At 56.3% G+C, this 24642-nt stretch overlaps 2 protein-coding genes across 3 annotated transcripts; both read left to right on the forward strand.

Moving 5' to 3' along the window:
* Nucleotides 1-6398: 6398 nt before the first annotated feature.
* On the forward strand, nucleotides 6399-19818 carry FIGNL2 (fidgetin like 2). 2 transcript variants are annotated; one of them, XR_011677391.1, is made up of 3 exons: nucleotides 6399-6735; nucleotides 15576-18196; nucleotides 18239-19818. XR_011677391.1 is itself a non-coding variant. In XM_071418892.1 (2 exons), the coding sequence occupies exon 2, from the start codon at nucleotides 15587-15589 to the stop codon at nucleotides 17777-17779; it is 2193 nt and encodes a 730-aa protein (XP_071274993.1). In that variant the 5' UTR covers nucleotides 6399-6735; nucleotides 15576-15586; the 3' UTR covers nucleotides 17780-19818. The 2 variants fall into 2 exon arrangements, 1 of the variants encoding a protein (XP_071274993.1); XM_071418892.1 differs by having other exon boundaries at nucleotides 15576-19818.
* A 1014-nt stretch (nucleotides 19819-20832) lies between these two features.
* Nucleotides 20833-24238, forward strand: TMDD1 (transmembrane and death domain 1). The gene has a single exon (XM_071418887.1). The coding sequence runs from the start codon at nucleotides 20930-20932 to the stop codon at nucleotides 21905-21907; it is 978 nt and encodes a 325-aa protein (XP_071274988.1). The 5' UTR covers nucleotides 20833-20929; the 3' UTR covers nucleotides 21908-24238.
* The last annotated feature ends 404 nt before the right edge of the window (nucleotides 24239-24642 follow it).

Consider the following 24642-nt stretch of genomic DNA (forward strand, 5'->3'; position numbering starts at 1 on the left):
TTGGGATGTGGAATTGGGAATTGGGAATTGGGGTTGGGATGTGGAATTGGGATGCAGAGATCCTCAGGGATCTGCCTTTGCTGAGGGTTGGACTCCACCTCTGGTCCCAAATCCCTGAGGGTTGGTGGCAGCACAACGGGGCCCTCATGGGTTGGAAAAGGGGGTCCAGCACCTCCTTAAATCCCACCCCACGAGCTGAGGCTTTGATTTTGGTCTCAGCCCCCCGGGGACCGTGAGACCATGAGGCAGAAAAAGCCCAGAAACCCCGGGAAATACGGAGCTGCTTCCTGTGGCCATCACAGCATCCCCTGAGCCATCCATTTACGGCCCCTAAAGCTCCTCTGAGTGGATTTGGCCTCTCCAGATAAATCTCCTCCCTTTGTGCCTTCGCAGGCAGCCCTGGGTCCGTGGCCAGAGCTCCTGAATGGGAAATTTGGGGGGATTTTGGGGGGATTTGGGGAGAATTTGGGGGGAAATTGGGGGGAAATTAGGGGGAATTTGGGGAAAAATTGGGGAGAATTTGGGAGAAATTTGGGGGAAATTTGGGGGGGGATTGGGGGGAAATTTGGGGGAGAATTTAGGGGGAATTTGGGGGAGAATTTGAGGGAAATTTTGGGAGAATTTTGGGGGAATTTTTGGGGATTAAACCTGCAGCCAGAGCCAGCCCCAAGCTCCGTGCTGGTGGCTCACCCCCGGATTGTTCTCACATCCATGGGACTATTTTTGTTTTTAATTAAGGGGATGTGTTTGCCCCGGGGCGAGGAGGATCTCGGGGCTGAACTGTGAATTTCCTTGTACAAACGGGGTTGAACAAAGAGCTGCTCTCCCTGCTCCCCTTGCAGGAGCTCCTCGGCACGGACAGGGATTTTATTGGGTAAATAAAGCTGTGAATGGAACTTCTGCTTTTTTTTGGGGGGGGTGAGGAGGGTCCCTGGGGTGCTCTGGGGCTCGGGGATCACCTGTGGGGGACCACTGAGCACGCTGAGGGTCACATCCTCACACAGAGAGAGGGAGGGAAACTGAGGCAGGCTCAGGGAGCAGCTGGGGTTAATTCCCTTCACACTGAGAAAGGGAAACTGAGGCAGGCTCAGGGAGGAGCTGGGGTTAATTCCCTTCACACTGAGAAAGGGAAACTGAGGCAGGCTCAGGGAGGAGCTGGGGTTAATTCCCTTCACACTGAGAAAGGGAAACTGAGGCAGGCTCAGGGAGGAGCTGGGGTTAATTCCCTTCACACTGAGAAAGGGAAACTGAGGCAGGCTCAGGGAGCAGCTGGGGTTAATTCCCTTCACACTGAGAAAGGGAAACTGAGGCAGGCTCAGGGAGGAGCTGGGGTTAATTCCCTTCACACTGAGAAAGGGAAACTGAGGCAGGCTCAGGGAAGAGCTGGGTTTAATTCCCTTCACACTGAGAAAGGGAAACTGAGGCAGGCTCAGGGATGGGTTAAATTGAAGCGGTGATGCCTTGGGAAGGCTGAACTAGAACAGAGACTGGCCAGAGTTAAGGAATAAAGCGGGGATTTATTAAAAGGATCTCCCCAATGGATCCACCTCGGGCAGCACAAAATCTGAAAAAACATAAAACTTAAAACCGATAAACCTGAGGCATCGCAAGACGAATCTCAGAACTGCAGCGCAGAATCGGAAAAATACAAAATCTAAAATTCAATGCATGAGTGGGAGTGGGGCCGCTGAGCCCAGGGACCCTCCCCAGCCCCAGCCCAGCCCCAGTTTAGGCCTGGCTGGAGAAGCTCCCGTGAGCCCCGGGGGTTTTTAAGCACAACCAGATGTGGCAGCCGGAGCTGTTTTAAACCCGGAGCTGTTTTAAACCCGGAGCTGTTTTAAACCCGGAGCTGTTTTAAACTCGGAGCTGTTTTAAACCCGGAGCTGTTTTAAACCCGGAGCTGTTTTAAACTCGGAGCTGTTAAATTCCCCTTTGTGCTCCGGGCAGGGCCGGGGGGTCCCGGGGGTCCCCAGCAACCCCCGAGGGCACCAAAGCCTGGGGAGGGGACGGTGCCGCCCCTCGTGTGACAAACGCGGGGTCTGTTCTTGCTAAAACCGGTACTAAGCCTCTGTCTTAAAAATATTCCAGTTTTCAGGGGGGTGGATAATTAAATGATGAAATAAATTTAAAAAAAAAAGGAAAATAAAATAATAAAAATCAATAAAATAATAATAAATAACAGTAAACCAATAAAATAAAAATCAATGCTGATATATAAAAATATAAAATAAATATGAAAATAAATAATGAATAAATAATAAAATAATAAAGCTGTGCCATGTGACAAACTATCCTTGGGGCGACTCTTTTATTTCTGCAGGGAAATATTCCTCGTGCCACATCCCCCAATTCCTGCTCATTTACCAGCGTGTAGCTTAAATAAAAGTGTGTAATGTCACAAAATAGAAAACTTAATTTTTTTAGAATAGTAATATTTATATATTAATATATATTAAATATATAATTATATATAATATTAAATATCTAATTATACAATTACATATTATATATGTTGTATATATTAATATATAGTAATGTATATAAAACAAGACAGAAGTCTTAAAGCAGTAGCTACTCCTTCTTCTTCACCTTCATCTTCATAAATTTGAGTAGTAGTGTGTAATTAGATAAAAAACACTCACAATGCAAGCACAAGTAATTTGTTATTATGTTAATAGTAAAATAATTGAAGTGTCGCTTCTTAATTACAGTTTACCCTTTAAAAACTTTGTAGCGAGAGATAAATTTAATTTAATACCTTGTTAATAACGTACGGTAAAATTCACAACTTTTTAAAAATATAAATTTATTAATATAATATAAATAAATGATGTATTATATTACATTTTATAATATGTATTATATAATATATTACTTATATTATATTATATTATATTATATTATATTATATTATATTATATATTAGGTCATATATTTATATTAATATGTGATAAATATATAACATTATACTATATTAGTCATATAAATATATACATTTTTATACATATCATATAAATAAAAAATAATAAGCAAAATTACCATCTCTTCCACATTTAATCCCAACCCTCAGCAAACAAAAACCCAGAACAAACAAACAAACAAACAAATGCAATACTGGGAGAAAGCAGCAAAGGTCCTGCAAATAAATCAGCAGCTCTCAGTAATTTTATGTAAGATTAATAAATCAGATAAATGGAAATAGCTCGGGCCTTGCAGGGCATAAATCACCCGGCACAGAGCTTTAAAATAATTTGTGGATTGACGTTGTCAGGCTGGAGGAGGGAGCTGGGGCCTGGGAAGAGTTTTAATCACTGCTGGGAGGTGGAGTCGTAAAAACCAAAAATTGTGAACAAAGATCCTCTGATTAATTAAAATTAGAATTGGAATGATGTTTATTAGGTTTATTACAGCGGTGGGTGGCACGGGGGGGTCCCCAAAATGCATGACAAGGTTCTTTGCCCTCTGTTTAGTCCCTGCCTAAAAGATTTCTGGAATCAAGGTCTGATGTTTGCAGCAGAAGAGCAACAGCAGCTCCCACAGTGTCGTCTTCTCCTCCTCCTCCTCCTCCTCCTCCTCCTCCTCCTCCTCCTCCTCCTCTTTCTCCTTTTCTCCTTCTCTTCTCCTTCTCCTTCTCTTCCTTCTCCTTCTCCTTTTCCTTCTCCTCCTCTTTCTCCTTTTCTCCTTCTCCTTCTCTTCTCCTTCTCCTCCTCCTCCTCCTCCTCCTCCTCCTTCTCCCTCTCCTCCTCCTCCTCCTTCTCCTTCTCCTTCTCCTTCTCCTTCTCCTTCTCCTTCCCCTTCTCCTCCTCCTCCCTTTCCTTCTCCTTCTTCTGGACCAAACTTATGAAAATATGAAAACCCATGACCCGTTGTCATTTTTTTTTAAATTTTTTTGAGTTTTGCCTGCCCAAAATCCGCCCGAAGGCCCTTCAATAAACACAAACAAACCGCTTTTTTATTCCCGAAATTCTCTCTGGCCTCTGATTTTAGGGTGGCCCCAAAAAGGCACCCAGAGGGAGGCGTCACCCCTCCGTGAACCAGCAGCAGAAATCCCATGTGCACAGCCCTGGAATTATCATATTTTGGTTTGAAAGCCCAGAGTGAGCGGTGGAATTCCCGCTGCCCTGTGGGAGGAGAGAAACCCCGGAGCTCCTGAGGAGAAAGTGTCAGCACGGATTTCTGCTGATGGTTCCTACTGCTGATCAAACGGGAATAATTAACGGATTGGGACTTTTGATTAGGGGTTTATTTTTTGGAGGAATCGTGGGGAGTGATTAGTGAAAATAAAACTGACCCCCTCAGTTCCCACCCAGCTTTTCCTTGGTTAATGAGGTGAGGCTGAACTCTCCAGGCAGAGCCAGAAATCCAAATTTCCCAGTTTAATAAAAGGCAGTTTGTACCTAGTGAAACCAGTAAATGTGGTTTTACAGCTGCTTTTATGGCTCTCTGGGATTAGTGCCACCAGATTCTGGTTTGGGGACAGCCAAAGTCACAGTCCTGTGAGCTCTGGCTCTGCAGAATCCGCTGCTGGAGCCTAATTAATTCATTCATTCATTAATCGAGGTGACTGTGTCATCCAGGAGGGCCCAGGCAGAGATTTCTGCAGCTCCAACACCTGAAAAGGACAGATGGAATTCAAGGACAGGGAATTCTGCCCTTGAATTGAAAAATATTCAATATTCAAATGTTGAATTTTGAAAATCGAAAAATATTCCAATTCTGTCCCTGAAAAGAAAAATATTCCCTAATTACTCAGGGACGTGACAATGTTGGGATGAGGGAATGATGCCACGATGTGAATCCATCAGGGAAAAGCCTGGGCTGGTTAATTAAAACAGCTCAGGGGTTCTGAGAGCAAAAGCGAGGCAGCTGCAAGGCATTCTTGGGGAAAATCCACCCAAAAAAGGGGGAATTTTAGGGCTGGAGAACCAGAATTTTTTTTTTTGCCTGGAGCTGCAGCCCAGCTGATTCCAAAGAGCAGAGTTTGCAGGGGATATGGGGGTTTCAGGGGAGGATATTGGGATTTTTTAGAGGTGGATATTGGGATTTTTTAGGGGTGGATATGGGGGTTTCAGGGGGTGGATATGGGAGTTTCAGGGGGTGGATATTGGGATTTTTTAGGGGTGGTATTGGGAGTTTTTAGGGGTGGATATGTGGGTTTCAGGGAGTGGATATGGGGTGTTTGAGGGGTGGATATTGGGATTTTTTAGGGGTGGATATTGGGATTTTTTAGGGGTGGATATGTGGGTTTCAGGGGGTGGATACAGGGTATTTGAGGGGTGGATATGGGGTGTTTGAGGGGTGGATATGGGGGTTTCAGGGGGTGGATATGGGGTATTTGAGGGGTGGATATGGGGTGTTTGAGGGGTGGATAATGCCGACAAACAGCTTGTCCCATGGCCACGTCCCCGAGACACACGATCCTTGGGGCAACTGCTGTATTTCTGCATGGTAAGCTAATAGCAGGAAAATATTCCAGGCATTTGGGATTTCGGCTCGGCAGCTGAGCAGGAGCCGGCCCCGAGCAGGGCTCCCTGCGGGGCTGGGCTGCAGCCTCGGGGCTGGGGTGCAGGGGCAGCGTGGGGGAAACAGGGACAGGGTGGGGGAAACAGGGACAGGGGTGTTGGGGTGCAGGGTCAGGGGTGTTGGGGTGCAGGGGTCGGGGGTATTGGGGTGCAGGGCTCAGGGGTGTTGGGGTGCTGGGTTGGGGGTGTTGGGGTGCAGGGGTCGGGGGTGTTGGGGTGCTGGGTTGGGGGTGTTGGGGTGCAGGGCTCAGGGGTGTTGGGGTGCAGGGTTAGGGGTGTTGGGGTGTCAGGGGTTGGGGTGCAGGGAAGACGGGAGATGGGGAGAGGGATATTGGGGAACAGAGGGTTAGGGGGATGGGGAGCTGGGGGGACAGGGTACGGAGTGTTGGGGTGCAGGGGATTGGGGTACACGGATATTGGGATACAGGGGTGCAGGGGATTGGGGTACATGGATGCTGGGGTGCAGGGGTCCAGGGGATTGGGATGCACGAATGCCGGGATACTGGGGTGCAGAGGATTGGGGTACACGGATGCTGGGGTTCAGGGGATGGGGATACACGGATCCGGGGGTGCAGGGGATTGGGGTACACGAATCTTGGGGTGCAGGGGTCCAGGGGATTGGGGTACACGGATGCCGGGATGCTGGGGTGCAGGGGATTGGGGTACACGGATGCCGGGATTCTGGGGTGCAGAGGATTGGGGTACACGGATCCGGGGCTCCAGGGGATTGGGGTACATGGATCCTGGGGTGCAGGGGATTGGGGTACACGGATGCCGGGATGCTGGGGTGCAGAGGATTGGGGTACACGGATCCGGGGCTCCAGGGGATTGGGGTGCACGGATCCGGGGGTGCAAGGGCTGGCGTTGCGCGGCTGCCGGGACGCTGGCGCTTGCGCTGGGACGCTGGGGGTCGGATCCGGGGTGCGCGGAGCCGCCGCGATCTGTGCCGGCCGCTGCCCCTCGCCATCCCCGCTCCGCCCCGCCGCGCCTCGGGGGCGGGCGGTGGGCGGTGGGAGGCGGGGGGCAGCCCCAGCCCAGGCCCTGGCCGCGGCCCCGGCCCCGGCCCCGGCCCCAGCCCCAGCCCCAGCCCGGCCCCAGCCCCCGCCGCCCGCCCGGGGCCGCCGCGCCGCCCCGCATTGTCCGGGCGGCAGCGCAGGATGCGGCGCCCGGCACGGCCTCCCGGGCTGCGCTGAGGGCCCGCCGGCATGAGGAGGTGAGTGGGGGCCGGGCTGGGCCGGGGGGATGCGGGGCGGCCCGGCCGAGCATCCCCCGCGCTGCCCGGGGCGCGGATCCCGCCCCGCCGCCGCCGCCGCTTTGGGGAGAAAGCGGCCGAGCCGGGCAGCGCGGAGGGGTCAGGGAGGGCTGCGAGGAACCCGAGCGCTGCCGGGGAACGGGGCAGCCCCTTCGGCCATCCCCTCCCTCCCTGCTTCCCCCGGAATGGGCGCGGGGAGCTGCGGGGGACGCGCTGGTGACATGCGGGGAGCGGGGTCCCGGGAGGTGTCGGTCCCGAGGGGAGCCGGGGCGCAGGGGTGACCCAGTCCTGAGCCTAACCCTGAGTGAAGCCCAGAGAGTGCGCACGGTGCGGTAGATTGTCCGTCTGTCCATCCATCTATCCATCCATCCATCCGTCCATCATCCATCCATCCATCTCTCCGTCTGTCCATCCATACGTCCATCCATCCATCCATCCATCCATCCATCCATCCATCATCCCTCCATCCATCCATCCATCCATCATCCATCCGTCCGTCCGTCCATCCATCCCTCCATCCATCCCTCCATCGGTCCGTCCGTCCGTCCATCATCCATCCATCCATCCATCCATCCATCCATCCATCCATCCCTACATCCCTCCATCCATCCCTCCACCCATCATCCATCCCTCCCTCCCTCCTGCCTTGCCCTCCTCCCTCCCTCCCTCCCTCCCTCCCTCCCTCACCCCCTGGAACAATGCCGGCTCCCACAGCCGCTGGCGCACGTCAAGCGCACGCCGGAGCGCTCGCCTTCAAAACAGTCGCGGCATTGAGGAGCTGAAGGGGATTTTGAAATGGAAGCTTTGCCCGAAATCTCCTTTTTTTTTTTTTTTTGGTTGTTTTGTTTTTTTGGGTTTTTTTTTGGAAGTTGGCATTTTTTCACTCAGGGGAAAAATCATCAGGAAGGGTTTAAAATCACTTTATGCTGTGTATTCCTGTTTAAATTCTCCTGGGTTTGGAGGCGCCATGTGCTGGTTCTCATCACTCCTAGTTTTACCCCGGGATCCCAAAAATTCCCGTTACCATTGAAGGCATCCGGGTTTTGTGACAGATTTCAGCTGTGGAACAGAATTTTTGGACAGAACTTGGGTGATTGATGAGGACGTGGCTCTGGGGGAGGTGCGGGGCTCTCTGGTGGCTCAGGATGGATTTCCCGGTGGGAATTGAGGAGGTTCCTGCCAGGGCTCCCCATGTGGGTGCCCCGGCGCCTGTTGGCTCTCGAGGTGCTCCTGAATTAAACATTTCGGCGGGGGCCGAGGCCTGGCAGTTGTTTATCACATTAAACATTTGTTTTAGCTCTCTCCAGCAGAAGTGTGTTGACATTTTCTCTTGGGGGACCGCGGGGATAATGAATGGCACGTACTGTATTGTGTTCCCTGGAAAGCCACGGGATCCTGCAATAACATAAACACCCAGGGCTGGATTCATCCCAGCTCCCCGGGGAATGGGCTCGGTGTTTACATCCACGCAGCTCTCATTTCCATCTGCTGCTGGTTATGAAAATATTAATTACTTCTAAGTTGCTACTTGTTATAAATGCAGATTTATTTATTTTATTGCTGACAGCTGTGGTCTCACTCCCTGCTCTGTGTTTTGGCTGTTTTGGGGAGGGGAAGGAGAGAGCCAAGTGGGTTTTGGGGAAAATGAGGGGGCAGCCACAATTCCTGGAGTGGGGAATGGGGGAGCAGCCATCAATCAGCTCTGTCCCCTCATTCCTCTGGGGCAGGGAAGGGGAAACAGCCTCTGGCTGTCCCTGCTCGGAATTCCTGGAGCAGGGAAGGGTTTCAGCTCCTCCATTTGGGAATTCCTGGAGCAGGGAAGGTTTCAGCTCCTCCATTTGGGAATTCCTGGAGCAGGGAAGGGTTTTTGTGCTCAGTGCTTCTTCCCACACAGAATTCCTGGAGCAGGGAAGGATTTCAGCTCTTCTAGCTGGGAATTCCTGGAGCAGGGAAGCGTTTTTGTGCTCAGTGCCTCTTCCCACTGGGAATTCCTGGAGCAGGGAAGGGTTTCAGCTCTTCCCACTCAGAATTCCTGGAGCAGGGAAGGGTTTCAGCTCCTCCATTTGGGAATTCCTGGAGCAGGGAAGGGTTTCAGCTCCTCCATTTGGGAATTCCTGGAGCAGGGAAGGGTTCTGTGGCCGCCTTTGTTCTCCCGCCGAGCCCCGCTGCATTCTTGCCTTTTGCCATTATCATTTGGGTTAAACAGAGTGTTGTGTACCATATGGATCATGTTAACAATTGCTTATCTGGAGCCGGTGTTTTCTCCTCTCTCCCTCCTCCCTCCTCCCCTCCCTCCTTCCTTTTCCCAGCCCTTTTTCCCCTCCCAGGGCCTGGGCTGGGGCTTTAGCAGCATCTTGGCTTTGGTGCTGGCTGCTCTTGGCGCCCAAACCTGTGCTGTGTCCTGTCAAAGTTCCTTAATTTCCAGGGGAAAGCGTGGAATAAAGGCTGAGAAATCTCCAGGGCAGTTTTCCCCGGATGCTGTGGGATGCGGAGTTCAGTTGTCGAAGAGCCCAGGGATGAGCCCCCACCTGCTGCAGCTCCCTCTCTTTTCTTTATTTGGTAGCTGGGGCCTGACCCTGAGGCTGCTTTGCCTGTTCACACCGACTGACCCAAGCAGGGGCTGTGGTTTTCCCAAACCTCTGCTCCCAGGTCCGTACCAAAGCACCTGCACAAGCTGCCTGAAGGTTCTGAGCCCTCTCCCCACATCCCCAACCTCCACTCCCAGCAGCCACGGGAGGAGAAAATCCTAAACAGGGTTTTTTTGGGGTGAAAACAGAGTGGCCATGGGGTCACTCCCTTCTTTTGGCATCCTCCTAGTTGAGGGGATATTCCTGAGGACAGGAAAGTTCCCATTGCTGGAGCAGCAGCCAGGCAGGGAATAAAGCTCTCCCCAGTGCCAGTTCTGAAAACCAATTTATCCCCTTACAAACTTTTGCCACCGTGAGTTGGTTGCCACAACTCCTGGAATGTTGGTTTTTTTTCCTTTGGAGTTGGCTTGGTCATGTCATGGGGGGATTCTCTCCTTTCTTCAGAGTCCTGAGAGGGATCCTGGATCTTTTTCTGCCCCAGGAACGCCATCCTTGGTGTGCAGAGGGTGCTGGGGCTGCAGGACCTGGAAGTCCTGTGAGCCCTGGAGTCCCGTGGAGCTCAGCTCTCCACAGCAAAGTTTATTTTGCTGTGTGCTGAGGGTGCTGTAAAACCTCTCCCGGCCTCGTGTCCCAGAAGCAGCTGCAGTTAAGGTCACTTAAATTGTCCCCATGGCCCAGGGCCTGCCTGGGTCACTTATCAGCAGCCCCAGATCTTTATGGTGGCCCTGATAAAGCCACTGAGGCCTTGGGGGAGAGCTGGAGGATGCCAAGGAGGGCTTTTCCTCCTGAGCACAGCTTGAGGAGGGCAGAGCAGAAATGTTTGTGTCACTCTGGTGACGCCAGCGTGGTTGTGGTGATGCCAGCGTGGTTATGGTGACGCCCTGGGGCCCTGCCCTGGGCTGGGATGCTGGGGGGGGTCCCTGGAGCAGGATTTTGGGGTGTCCCCTCGGGGTGGAATGTCAGAGTGCCCTCTCTGGGCAGGATGTTAACCCCTTATCCCCAGGGTGAGGTGCTGGGCTGTCCTCCCTGGATCCAGATGTTGGACTGTCCTCCCTGGATCCAGATGTGGAGGTTTCCTCCCTGGTCAGGACTTTGAGGTGTCCTCCCTGGACTGGGATGCTGAGATTTCCTCCCTGGATTGAGATCCTGGGGTCTCCTCCCAGGCTGGGATGGCAAAATGGTCCTCTCCAGGTTGGGGATGCCCTCTCCAGGTTGGGGATGCCCTCTCCAGGGTGGAAATGCCCTCCTCAGAGTGGGCACCCCTCTGCCATGCCAGGCTCCCTGAGCTGTGCTACCCAGGCCAGCCTTTTCCCTCCAGAGAGAAAAGAACCAGAATTTTGGTTTTGTTTTGTTTGGGTTTTTTTCCCCTTTTTTTCCCCAGGAAAGTGAAAACAAATGTCAGGACAAACTGCACTTTAAGCTTGTCTTTCCTACAAAAAAGCAGCCGGGTAATGGCTGGGTGAGGAGGCTCTGCCTGCCCTGCACAAAGGCTCTGCTGTGCCACCCCTGAGAGGTGGCAGCAGCTCCAGCCTGGGGGGACTCAGGCACTGGGGAGGCTGCAGCTGGGTCTTCTCCCAGAAGATTAAATTGGTGCCTTTTGGGGGCTGCCTAAAACCAGCTTTTTATTTTAGGGGATAACAAGCAGTTTATTTCTATTTATTGAAGGGTTTTCAGGTAGATTTTGGGCAGACAAAGCTTCCCCCTCAAGGGGCTACACCCGAAAATGGACTCTGGGTTTTCACACTTTTATGAGTTTGGTCCATTTGCATATTGGGGGTTAATGTTCCAATCACAGCCCCACGTAATGAAGTCATTTACCCCAAGTTTTCTGCCTCCAAATCACTTTTCTTTACATTTCTTTGAGGCAGCATCCTTGATTCCCAGCCTGGAGAGGAATTGTTGTGTCTGCCCCAAATGTGAAGGCAGCAGCTCACACTGCACATGGGGATCAGAGTTCTACACTAAAGAACTGCAGGATCACAAATATATTAAAAATATCAAATCCAGATTCCCAAGGCATCGAATCTCCCCATTTCCCAAGGAGCAGCAGGACCTTTTTGGGCACTTTTTGTGCAGCAGCAGCTGAGGGATGCTCCCACCAGAACATCCTTTTCCTCCTTTTGCAGAGAATTGCAGAGCACTTTATGGTTACAACGAGCCCCTGGCCGGGTCATAATTAGCACAGGCTCCATGATTCACAGAATAATTAAGAATATTTAGCATAATTAGGATAATTAGGATAATTAGTGGACTTCTGATCCACAGAAGGCTGATCAATAATAATCTTTATCAAGAAATCCATTGTTTTTTAATATCTTAGTTTGCTACAGGTTGAACTGCTTGCTCCTTTAATTAAAACACCATCACCACTGGCTAATTAAGAAGCCCCCTTAGGTGAACAAATCTCCACAACACATTCTACGAGTTCACAACAATAGGTGCAGCAAGAAAAGAACCGTTTCTCATTCTCTCCTCTGACCTTCTCACAGACTTTTCCAGAAGGAAGTCTGGGGAAGTTCTGTTTCTCTGAGTGGCCAGAGAGCCGCTGCCGCAGCACTTGACTCTGGTGGCCGTGTCCCGCTGCTGCTGGAGCAGGATAATGCGGCTGTAATTGATGGTGAGAGGGCTAATGGCCGCAGAAATGCGTAATTAAAGGCCAGGGGTGAGGCGCAGCGAGGCCGGGCCACGCGCGGGGGTGACGGAGGTTGAGTGTGCTCCGAAGGGCTCGTCCCTCCAGGAGGGTGCCAAGGAGGGGCTCTGCTCCTGCCTCCTTCCTCCCGAGCACAGCTGCAAAAGGCAGAAGTGTTTGGTTCATTGCAGCGGTGCCGTCGTGGCCTCCCTTGTGGTGATGGCCGGGGGCCTTGCCCTGGCCTGGGATAACGGGGGGGTGTCCCTGGAGCAGGATTTGGGGGATTTTGGGGGTTTTGGGGTGTGTCCTTGGAGCAGCATTCCTCATCCCGGAGTTCCCAGGCCATGGATCCTTTCCCAGGCCGTGGGGGTCTGTCCTGGCAGTGACAGATGGGCCGGGCTCAGCTGCTGCCAGGAAGGACAGATGGACAGCGGCCCATCGGTCACTCGCTGGTGTCCAGCTGCTCTGCACTTGATCTCTGAGTGACCAGAGTGACCGTGGGGCCTGGGACGAGCCCGGGATGGGCACGGCAGAGCCAGCCCAGACCCCTGTGCCACGCGTGCCCTGGCCCTGCCCTGGTGGCGGTGCCATCCTGGGATGTCACCGCGCCTCCCCGTGGATTTTCCAAACACAAAAATCTGGGGAAAACTCGGTGGCTGCCAAGGAACCCTGCCCAGATGGGGCTGGGGTGGAGCCTCACGGCCTTGGCTGGTGCTGTGGTGACACTGGTGGGTTGTGACACCTCTGGTGTCATGGTCAGGTGTGACATCCTTGGTGTCACAGGTGGGTTGTGACACCCCCAGTGTCACAGGTGGGTTGTGACACCCCCAGTGTCACGGGTGGGTTTCTTTTAGCAGAACAACAGGACACAGCCTTAAGCTGGCTTCACCACATGAAGCTTCGGTTGGATATTAAGAGAAAGATTTTACTGAAAAAGTGATGAAGTTCTGGAATGTTCTGCCCGGGGAGGTGGTGGAGTCACCATCCCTGGGTGTGTTTAACAAAGCCTGGACGTGGCACTGGGTGCCAGGGTTGAGCTGAGGTGTTGGGGATGGGTTGGACTCCATGGTCTTGAAGGTCTCTTCCAACCTGGTCATTCTGTGATCCTATGGGATTCTGTGATTCCATGATTCTGTGCTCAGTGGGTTTTGGAAAAAGCCTGAATCCTCCAAGCTCAGCAGAGGAGCAGCCAGCAGCAGCTGAACCGGCATGACAGCAGCGTGAGGACCACGGAGCTGTGGGTGAGCAACCACGGAGATGTGGGTGACCAACCATGGAGCTGTGGGTGACCAACCATGGAGCTGTGGGTGACCAACCATGGAGCTGTGGGTGACCAACCATGGAGCTGTGGGTGAACACGAAGCCTGGATGACCATGGGCCCTGGATGGCCACAGAGCTGTGGATGATCAAGAAGCTGTCGATGACCAAGAAGCTGTGGGTGACCATGGGCCCTGGATGGCCACAGAGCTGTGGCTTTGGCAGCTCAGCCTGGCACCCAAGGGCTGGGATGCTCCTTGGGAATGGTCCAAGGGTGCTCCTTGGACATGGACTGCCCAAAGGGATGAGACCCATCTGGATCACTCCCTCCATGAGCCAGCCCCTCTTCCTGGGGCTCAGGGGAATTTCACAGCGTTTAAACCCCAGCTTCAGTGCATCCTCAGCCTGGATGTGAATTTGACTGCATTTAAACCCCAGCTTTAGTGCATCTTCAGCCTGGGTGTGAATTTGACAGCGTTTAAACCCCAGCTTCAGTGCATCCTCAGTCTGGATGTGAATTTGACAGCGTTTAAACCCCAGCTTTAGTGCATCTTCAGCCTGGATGTGAATTTGACAGCGTTTAAACCCCAGCTTTAGTGCATCCTCAGTCTGGATGTGAATTTGACAGCGTTTAAACCCCAGCTTCAGTGCATCCTCAGCCTGGATGTGTTTGCTCTTCTCTGCTTTTTTCCCCTCCAAACCCATTGGAGTCTCCTCCTGATCCCCCCAGGAGTGTGGGGTCATCACAGCCATCAGCAGATGCTGCCTGGGGGCGGGGGGGGGGGGGGTCACTCCACTGGGATTTTTTTTCCCCAAATTTTTATACCCCAGCATCAGCGCCGTGTGCGTGGGGCTGGGGAGCGAGTGTGAGAGCGTTCCACACGCGTGCGAACGCGGCGTGCCCTGCACACGAGGGCCGAGGATGAGCTGTCCCCGCTCCGCGATGCTGTCCTGGAGCCTCTCCCGGGGGAGGCAGCGCTCCCCATCCCCACGCTGAGCCGTTGGACACCCTCAGCGGCGCGCCCGCTCAAAACCCCCGAACAAAAGCCCAGTTCAGACTCGCTGCTGAATAGATTAACAAGATTTCCATAATTAGGGCGGGCGGGAACAATGGGATTCTCCCTGCCCAGCCCCCCTGCCCGCCTTTGTCTTGTGCTGGGGATAATGGGCAGCAGCGAGGGTGGGAACCGGCCCGGCCATTTGGTCACTGGACAGTAATTTTCTCACACTGCCAAGGGGAGCATTGAAACATCTGTCCCGCTCCGCCACTCATTCACGTCCCATTTCAACCCTGACAACTCGTCCCTGCCCGCCGCCCTCCCCCTCGCTGGGTTTTCCAGCTTTCGCATGGATTTGGGGTTTTTTTCTTCTCGCCTCTTTAAAGGGGGTGGTTGGCGCCCGGGGCTTGCGAAGCTGCGCCTGTGCCTTCCCCCCGAGCGGCTCTGGGATCCGGGATTGGGATCGGGGCGGGAGGAGCTGTGCCCTTGTGCTGGGCTTCCAACCACACCCTGCTCCAGGCTTTTGGAGAAGCAATTCCATCCCCGGGCCCACCTCTAGGTGATTTTTTAACTGGTGTCTGAGCAGCGGGGTCCATCGCTGCCCTGGGCAGCTGCTCCCGGTCCCAAAAGCCTGGGAATGCCACTGGGATTTGTTGGTGGTGCTGGTGGCCAGGAGTGCTCAGACACCTCTCTTGGTGTCCCCAAAGCCCTGAGCACTGGGCACTTGCAGCCTGACATTGCTGGGGGACAGAAGCAGCAGCAGCAGCACTGTTCACCTGCTGAGCAGGGATGGAAACTCCCAGGGTTAAAATTCCTTTAAAAATTAAAATATCAGGGAAAATGCCTTATTCGTCACATGAATCATCATTCTTATTCATCACAGCATCAGCCAAATGCTCATTTTTCCCTTTAGAGCTCCCTGGGTACCTTTGCCCCTTGCCCAGCCAGCCCCACAGGCAGCTCCAGGAGGATCCCCTGTGCCTTTATCCTTAAGGAGCACTTTGACAAATCCTTCTTAATCTGAGGATGGTCTCATCCCTTCATTATTAGTGACAACAATAATTTCAGGGGGTACTGGGGGGGACCTTGTGCCCCACTCCCTCCCTGCCCACAGCCCTTAAGCCACTCAGCACAATCAGATTATTTATTGGACTCGATGATCTTGAAGGGCCTTGCTGATGATGCTGTGAATATCCAGAGTCAGCTGGAGCAGTTGTTTCACAGCCCGGGGGTGTGCTGGGGTAAGGACAGGGCAGAGCACAGCAGGATCTGGGGACACTCCGTGCACAGCTCCCGTTCCACTGCTCTCACCTGTGCTGTCCCCACAGGTCTGTCGAAGATGCACTGGTCACCAGAGCATGCCCAGTCCCTGAACCAGTGGCCGGAGCAGCACCTGGACGTCTCCTCCACGACCTCCTCGCCGGCCCACAAGACCGAGCTGTACCCCAGCACCCGCCAGCGCTTCAACTACGCCTGGGCCAACGACGACATCTCGGCGCTGACGGCCTCCAACCTCCTCAAGAGGTACGCCGAGAAGTACTCGGGGGTGCTGGATGCGCCCTACGAGCGCCCGGCGCTCGGCGCCTACGGGGATGGCGCCTTCGGCCCCGTTAACGGGCAGAAGGGGGACGGGGAGCCCTGGCCGGGGGCGCACGGCTCCGATGGCACCTACCCGCTGACCCCCATCCACGATGGTCTGGCTGGTGCCAAGGCCGTGGTGCCACCTGCAGTCCCTGCGGGCAGCGGGGCCATCGGGCTGGGGGGCTCCCCGGTGGTGTCGGCCAACCTCAGCGACCCCGTGTACGCCGGGAACTCGTGCGGGGCGGCTGCTGCCGGCTCCGGGGCACTCGGGGCGTCTCAGGAGTACCCCTCAGGCTATGGTGGCACCTACCTGCCCTCTGGCTACTGCGCCCAGCCGGCGGCAGCGCTGCCGCCCCCGCACCCTCCCGGCCTCCACAGCTCAGGGCTCCTGCAGCCTCCGCACCCCTCGCCCGCCCTGGTGCCAGGCTACGGCTCCTCGGGCCCCATGTACAACTACGCCAGCAGCAGCTACCCGCCCCAGCCGGGCTACGGGGGCATCCACCCACCCCACCCCTCTGCCTCCTACCTGCCCTCCGGCATCGCCGCGCCCACGCCCATCCCGGCCCCGCCGCCCTCCGCCCGCCCGCCGGGGGTCCCTGCCTATGGCTACCAGGGTGCTGGGCTGGGCGCCCTGGCCGTGCCGCCCCTGGGCACCGAGGCGGCGGGCACGCTGAAGAGGAAGGCGTTCGACATCGGTGGGGAAGATGATGGTGAAGGCAGGTACAGGAAATACAGCTACGAGCAGCCAAAGTCCCCCTACCCCCTGTCGGACAACGGCGAGTGCCGGGGCAACGGCTTCAGCAGCAGCAGCAAGTCCCCCCAGGTGGCCTTCAAGCCCGGGAAGAGGCCAGCGGGTGCCGGGAGCGCTGAAGAACACGGCAGCAAGTATGGTGGGCAGCAGATGAAGGGGATGGTGTCGCCGTCCTACGGCGCCAGGGACACTCCCCTGCGGCCGGCAGAGCCCTTCGAGAAGTTCAGCCCCCCCCTCGCCAACGGGGAGCGGGCGGCCGAGCCCGGAGCCCCCTTCCCACTGCGGCTGCCATCCAAAGCGCCGGTGTTCGGCGGCGCCCCGCTGGAGGAGCAGCCCAAGAACATCGACCCGCTGCTCCTGGAGCTGGTCAACACCAAGGTGGTGGAGAGGGGCCCGCCGGTGCAGTGGTCGGACGTTGCCGGGCAGGTGTCGGTGAAGGCGGCCATCGAGGAGGAGCTGCTGTGGCCCATCCTGCGGCCCGGCTCCTACAGCGGCGCGAGCCACCCGCTGCGGACCCTGCTGCTCTTCGGGCCCCGCGGCACCGGGAAGACGCTGCTGAGCCGCTGCATCTCCACCCAGCTGGGCTCCACCCTGCTGAGGCTCAGCGGCACCGCGCTGCTGTCCACCTGGAAGGCCGAAGCCGAGAAGATCCTCCAGACCGTGTTCTTTGTAGCCAACTGCCGGCAGCCCTCCGTGGTGCTCATCACCGAGGCTGAGTCCTTGCTGGCGGCGCGGGCGGGCGAGGACGGCGGCCAGGCCAGCAACCTCAAATCCCAGCTCCTCTCCTACCTGGACAACGTGGCTACCTCATCTGAGCACAACGTGGTGGTCATCGGCACCACGGCGCGGCCCGGCAGCATGGACGAGGCGTCGCACCGGCGCTTTGGCACGCGGCTGTACATCGCGCCGCCGGACGGCGAGGCGCGGCGCCACATCCTGCGCCAGGCCCTGGCCCAGCAGAGCTGCTGCCTGAGCGAGCGCGAGCTGGCGGCCCTGGCGCAGCGCACCGAGAGCTTCTCCGGCGCCGAGCTGCTGCGGCTCTGCCAGCACGCCGGGGCCGCCGCGCGCCGCGCGCTGCCGGGACCCCCCGCCTCCTACCAGGACCTGGAGAAGGCGTTCTGCAAGGTGCGCCCTGCCCTGTCCCAGAAGGAGCTGGACTTGTTCCTGGAGTGGGATAAGATGTACGGCACCAGGCACTGATGGGGGTCGGACCCTGAGGCTGTGGGGACGGACCCCAAGGCCACAGGGACAGACCCCAAGGCCACAGGGACGGACCCCAAGGCCGCAGGGATGGACTCTGGGGCCACAGGGATGGACCCCAATGCCACAGGGACGGACCCCAAGGCCACAGGGACGGACCCCAAGGCTGCAGGGATGGACTCTGGGGCCACAGGGATGGACCCCAATGCCACAGGGACGGACCCCAAGGCCACAGGGACGGACCCCAAGGCTGCAGGGATGGACTCTGAGGCCACAGGGATGGACCCCGAGGCCATGGGGACGGACCCTGAGGCCATGGGGACAGACCCTGAGGCCACAGGGATGGACCCCAAGGTTGCAGGGATGGACCCCGAGGCCACAGGGATGGACCCCAAGGCCATGGGGACAGACCCCAAGGTCATGGGGACAGACCCTGAGGCCATGGGGACAGACCCTGAGGCCACGGGGACAGATCTGGGCCCTGGCTTGGGGTCCTTGGGGGCTCTGGTTCTCTCAGTGGGGTTGGATCCCTCCTCTCAGCACCCGCATACCTCACACCTCTCCTCTTTGGGACTCCTCCAGGGATTTCCCCGCTGTGGCTCGGGGGAGCCTCGCCCACCACTCAGGATAAGCTATTTATTGTTTTCCCGACCCTTCGTGCCCGGAGCGGCCGTGCCAGCGGGGCCGGAGGCGCCCCCGGAGGTTCCCGGCACCGGCATCGGCTCCAGCGCCGGATTCAGGAGCTCCCCCATCCACCCCAAAAGCTTTATTGTCATTTTTTTTTTTTTATTAATTGATTTTATTATTCTCAACAGAAATACCTCGGGTGTCCTTGGAGCCCCTTCTCACCTTGATCAGGGAAAGGGGGAGCCGGGGGAGATGCCCAAAAACCAGGGAATTTCACCCCAAAACAAGGAAGTTGTGCCCCAAATCAGGGGGTTGCACCCCAAACCAATGGGTTACACCCCAAAACCAGGGGGTTTTGGAGTAAAATGCTGTAGATTGTTGAATATCCTAGACTTGGGTTTTTATTTTTGTAAGGTCTGTAGTATTTTTTTGTTTGTTTGTTTGTTTTCTTTTTTAACTACTCAGGAAAAGAATTACCTCAGAAAAACTAAAGAATGTTTTTTTAAAAACACTTTTTATCTTCTCAGAAAAGGAAAAAAGGAGATTTTTTAAAGAGTTTTCCGACCTGGGACAGAGCTGCCTCCTGCATTTGCTTCCAAAGGGGGTGAAGAAAGAAAGAAATAAAAGGAAAAATAAACTTGAAGCTGTTACAAAGATGAAATTTGAATGTATTTCAGGTGCTTTCCACATATATTATGCCATAATTTTATTTGAAATTTTGTTTAACATCGTTTATCGTAGCGTTTGGTGGAGTAACGTGTCTTCAATGGAAAGTTTAGTGCTGTAGGTTGGGAGCTGTTGCTGGCACCACTTTTTGGAGCAAATTGGGCAAATTCCCCCCTTCCCATTCCCCCCAGAAAAGCCCAGCAGGGCTGAGCGAGGGGCTTTGCACAGAGCATGAACCCCCAACCCATCCATGGTCCCCTCTTTGCATCATGGTGGGGATTTCCCCATTTAAAAAAAAATAAATTTATTATTTTTAGCGCTCTAAAGGCTTCCCCCTTAGAGCAGCCCCCCTAAACCTCAGGGTCTGCGTGTGCAGAGAGCAGATCCCTCTCAGGGGCTCCCCCCAGAGGTGTCTGCCAGGTTTTTTCCCAATTTTTCCTAATTTCCCCAGTTTCCTACTGCATCCAGGGCATTACCTTTTGCCTCCCACCTCCAAAAAGTCGTGCTGGATTCCTGAAGACTTATTATTATTATTATTATTATTATCCTATTTGTACACTCTCTGTAACCATTTCTACCTCATTTTGCAACATATTGTACATGAAAGTATTTAATTCATGTCTTATTGATGTCTGAGACAGACAAGCTCTAGGGCTGGGATGGTCTACCTCAAGAAATGCTGTATTTTAAAATGAAAAAAAAAGAAAAAAAAAGTATTACACAGTATTAAAGAGATTACATGAACAGCTCCTGTCCTTGGGGTGCTGTGGGGAGTCCTGGGGGCTCCTGGAGGGGGGGCCCAGCCGGTTTTGGGGACCCCAGGGGGGTTTGGGGGTGATGGGGAAGGGTGGGCGGGGGTCCAGGGGGGCAGCTGGGGACCCCCGGGCTGGGAGGGGACACGGGGACATCTCTGGGCAGGGGGTGTCCAGAACAGTCCGGGGGGGTTTGGGACCCTCGAGGCAAATACAGGGCGTGAACTGAGGGGTCCGAGGCAGGAAAACGGGAGGAAGGCTCCTCCTTCCTCATCCTCATCCTCTTCACCGTGCGGCAAAGGGCGGTAGGGGCTCCTCTCTGCTGCCAGCAGCCTCCGCCGGGGGGTTTGGGGAGGTCTGGGGAAATCCCAGTTTGGTGTCAGGGAGAGCCAGGGAGAGCCAGGGAATCCAGGGAATCCAGGGAATCCAGGGAAATCCAGGGAAACCCGGGGAAACCCAGTGAGATCCAGGGAATCCAGGGAATCCAGGGAAACCCGGGGAAACCCAGTGAGATCCAGGGAATCCAGGGAATCCAGGGAAATCCAGGGAAACCCGGGGAAACCCAGAGAGATCCAGGGAAACCCAGTGAAATCCAGGGAAACCCAGGGAGATCCAGGGAAATCCCATTTTGCCATCAGGGAATTCAGGGCAATCCAGTGAAATTCGGGGCATTCGCCGTTCGCGGCCGCCCCCGTTCGAAGCCGGCGCTGGCGGCGCCCCGGGGCTGCGCTGCCGCCTTGCGGCTCCTCGGGCCCGTCCCGAGCGGGGCCGCCCCGGCTCAGCCGCGCTCTGCTCGGCCCCTTTGGGGCGGGACAGGGGCAGGAGGGTCCGGGGCTGTTCGGGTGCTGCTTCCCCCGTCCCTGGGCATGGAGGGAGGGGGGCAGAGGTGTCCCAAGGAGCGGAACTGTCCCCGTCCCGCCGCTCCAAGGATTTGGCACAGATGGCTGCTCGGTGGCTTGGATTTGGTTTATTTTAGGTGATTCCTGCCAGAGGTGCTGGCAGGGGGGACACCAGATCCAGAGCCCGGCCGGTGCCAGCTCAGCTCAGTCCCACGGAGGGAGGGCAGGATGCTCCAGGGGGAGGAGGATGTGGGACAGATGGACAAATGTCACCCCGAGCTCCTCCTGGACAGCGCTACAGCGCTTTGGTCGGCCCCTGCTGGGGATCGGGGACACGTTTGGTGTGTCCCCATGTCCCTACAGCGCCAAATTTGGGGATTTGGGAATGCCAGGAGGGCTGCCAGGCTGGAGGGACAGGGGCCACCGCTGTAGGATGCGACACGGGACAACAGACCCAGGACGGGGAACTCGTCCTGGAGCTGCTCTGTGAGGTCAGGGGGGTTCCACGTTCCTGGGACGATTCCCCGATGCCCAGGGGAACCCACGCTGGCACCCGGACGATGCTGGCACCGCTGGGGCTCGTCCTGCTCCTGCTGGCCCTGCGTGGCCGCGCCGATGACTCCGTGGCCGCCTCCGTGGGCCGGCACAGCCTGGGCCGCATCGCCGAGCTGCTGGCCGGCCCCGAGTGCCGCCAGCTGCAGGCAGAGCTGAACAGCCTCGAGGAGGAGCCGGACATCCCCGAGCTGGAGGAGCCGGGGGCTCTCTCCGAGGAGGAGGAGGAGGAGAAGAAGAAGAAGCCCGCCCGCCGCCGCCGGGGCAGCCGCAGCAGCCGGGGATGCTCGGAAGCGCTGCGGCGCTGGCTGGTGACGGCAGGAGAAGCGACCACCTGGGACCGCCTGGTCCGCGCCCTGCACCACATCGGCCGCTCCGACATCGCCCGGGAGCTGGGCAAAAACCTGAACCAAGACCGGAGCCTGGAGCTGCGCCGGAACGTGGAGGGATACAGGAGGAGCGTGCAGCATCTGAGCTCGGCGCAGCTGCAGCCCGCGGTGCCGCGGGGCAGGAGGGCTCCCCTGGCCGCCGTTCTGCTCTTCCAGCGCCGCCGGCCCCCCCGCTACAGCCGCGGCCTCCTGGGCTGGGTCCGCCCCCTGCTCCTGGGCGTCCTGGGAGCCTTCGTGAGCTCCGTGCTCCTCACGGGCACCGCGATGTATTTCTGCCACTGGAGGAGGCTCCTGGGCACCTGATGCTGGTGCGGCACCGCCAGGAGCTGCTGGAGGGAAAACCAGACCCAGTAAAGCCTCGTGGAGGGGTTGGCATCCAGCCATGGGCTCTGTGTGTTCTCCTGGGCGGGGAAGGGCCTGTGCTGGGCTCATCCAGGGTGAGGTGAGCACCAGGCACCCGCAGCACCCCCAGGTGCTGGGCCGGAGGTGTCCCTGTCCCTGTCCGTGTCCCTGTCCCTGTCCGTGTCCCTGTCCGTGTCCCTGTCCCTGTCCCTGTCCCTGTCCCTGTCCCTGTCCCTGTCCCTGTCCGTGTCCCTGTCCGTGTCCCTGTCCCTGTCCCTGTCCCTGTCCCTGGGTGCCAGAGCTCCCCGTGGCAGGGCTGGAGATGGGCAAAGCTCCCTCGGCCGCGTCCTCGCTGGGTCCCCCCCAACAGGAGCCTCCAGGGCTCCCGAGTGCTTGGAGGAGCCAAAATTCCTCAATTCCAGGTGAAAAAGGAGCACGGGGCCAGCACTGGGATTCTCTGCTGGGTCATCAGGCTGAGCCAGTACCTGCGGTTAATTGTTTGTGGGTGAGAGATTAATTGTGACGCCCATGACCCGACCAAAGGCTGTGGCAGAGGCATTTTGTCATTTTGGGCTGCTTGGGGACATTTGGGATGGCAGCTCTCCTGAACCAGAGGTCTGGGGGGGCTCTGGGTTTGTCCCTTTCTCTGGGTTTAGGTTTTTCTCTTTTTTTGGCCGTGTCACAGCACAGAAGGGAGCCCAAGGAGCTGCTCAGTGGAGGGGTGGAGGGAGAGGAGGGTGGTGATGGATTTCTGTGCATATTCTGTGCCAAACACTCTAAAGGGTCAATTGAGCCAGGATTCTGTGGATGTGGTCAGAGCCAACGGGGCAAATGGAACAAGGCCTTTCTTCCAAATTCAAAATTGAAGTTGGGAAAACTCTGGGTGAACACCAGCTCCTGTGTGAAGCAGGGGGCGTTGGATGGAGTGCTCCCCATAACCACAGGGCTGCTGTGGTTGCAAATTTCCCTGGAAATTGCAAATTTCCCTGGAAAGAAAAGTGAAAAGAGCTGCAGGAATGGGGCAGTGCAAGGCTGATCGTGGCAGGATGTGTCTCCCAAAGCTGCACTCCCCAAAGCAGGAGCCAGAACACGCCGGGATGGGGCTGGGATGAGCTCTGCCTTGTGCCTGGAGGGGTTTCGAAGCCATGACCCGCCCAAAGAATTCCTCTCACCCCCCAAATGATTCCTGGGTTCTCCCTCAGGGCAGGGGTTGGGGTTTGACCCCCACATTTCAGACCAGCCCCACTTTGCAAAGCCACCCCTGGAGTCCTGCCCTGCCCCGGGAGCCGTCTGAGCTGAGGGTTTGGGGCAGTGAGGGGAACAGAACGACAGGGCAGGCAGGAGAAGTTGTTAAAACAAGATGGACATACCTCTTTATTGCAAATTCCAAAGTAAAAAGATGTACAGTACAAAGGAACTCAAAAGTTCAGCCATGGAACTCCCAGCCCGTCCCTCCATCGCCTTCCTCCACCCTCCCCCAGCTGCCTCCTCCTCCTCCTCCTCCTCCTCTCCCCGGGTAAAACACAACAGAGAGGGAAGGCAGGGGTGGGAGGGGAGCACGGGGCCAGCGCCAGCGGCCCGAGCAGGTGTCAGAGGGGAGAAGTGGCCCACAGGGTGTGGGGCTGTCACAGCAGCATTTGGGTCACCCCTGAGTGCCCCACGGCGCCTGCCCACAGCTCTGGGACCCTCAGTGCAGCGCTCGGGCGCCCGCGAAGCCTCACAACACCCCTGTGAGGTAGGGAATGAGCCACCACGGTCACAGGCGGGGACAGCTGGGAATCCTCCGTCCCTGCGCCCAGTTAAACCAGTTCAACCAGTGTGTGTGACACGGGGGAGGTGCGGGACGGCACAACCGCGCTCTGGCTTTGCCTGGACCGGCCTCAACTGAGCAGCAAAATTCACATCCTGTTCAACAAACTGGACCAAAACTCATCATTATGTTTCCTACGAAAAATAATCCCAAAGTGACCTAAAACTGAAATATCAAAAGCAATTCCAAGGTGGTGCCTCGGGCATTCAGCTCTGGGTTAAATCTGCCTTTGGTGAGGCTCGTGCCCAGCTCAGCCCTTCTGGCCAGGAGTGGGGTGGGAAGGGGGGCAGGCAGGTGCTGGGGGGCAGGTGAGGGTCACCCGTGGCCAGCGCCAGCCCCATTGAGGGCCCTTGAGCCCCACCGAGCAGCTGAGCCCGTCCTGTCACTGCAGGGCATGGATCCCTTTGAGGGTTGGTGCGAGGAGGGGAAGCCCAGGGCAGGGGGGGATTCGGGGCCTTTCTTGGGTTTTTTAGGGCAAGGGATGGGGGCTGCAGGTGAGGGGAGGGGGCGTTACAGGTGAGGGGTTGGGGATGGGGGTTATAGGATGAAGGGTTGAAGGTGAGGGGTTATAGGATATGGGGTTACAGGTGAGGGGATACAGGTGAGGGGTTCAGGTGAGCAATTACAGAGTGAGCCATCACAGAACAGCATCCTCCCCTGCCAGAGCAGATCCAGCACGGAGCATCCTCACCTGCCTGGGGTCCTCACCTGCCTGGGGTCTCCATCCTCACCTGCCTGGGGTCTCCATCCTCACCTGCCTGGGCTCCATCCTCACCTGCTTAGGGTCCTCACCTGCCTGGGGTCTCCATCCTCACCTGCCTGGGGTCTCCATCCTCACCTGCCTGGGGTCTCCATCCTCACCTGCCTGGGGTCCTCACCTGCCTGG

Source organism: Agelaius tricolor, unplaced genomic scaffold, assembly GCF_023055355.1.
Source record: "Agelaius tricolor isolate 1412-34295 unplaced genomic scaffold, bAgeTri1.0.p SCAF_96, whole genome shotgun sequence".
Lineage (NCBI taxonomy): Eukaryota > Metazoa > Chordata > Aves > Passeriformes > Icteridae > Agelaius > Agelaius tricolor.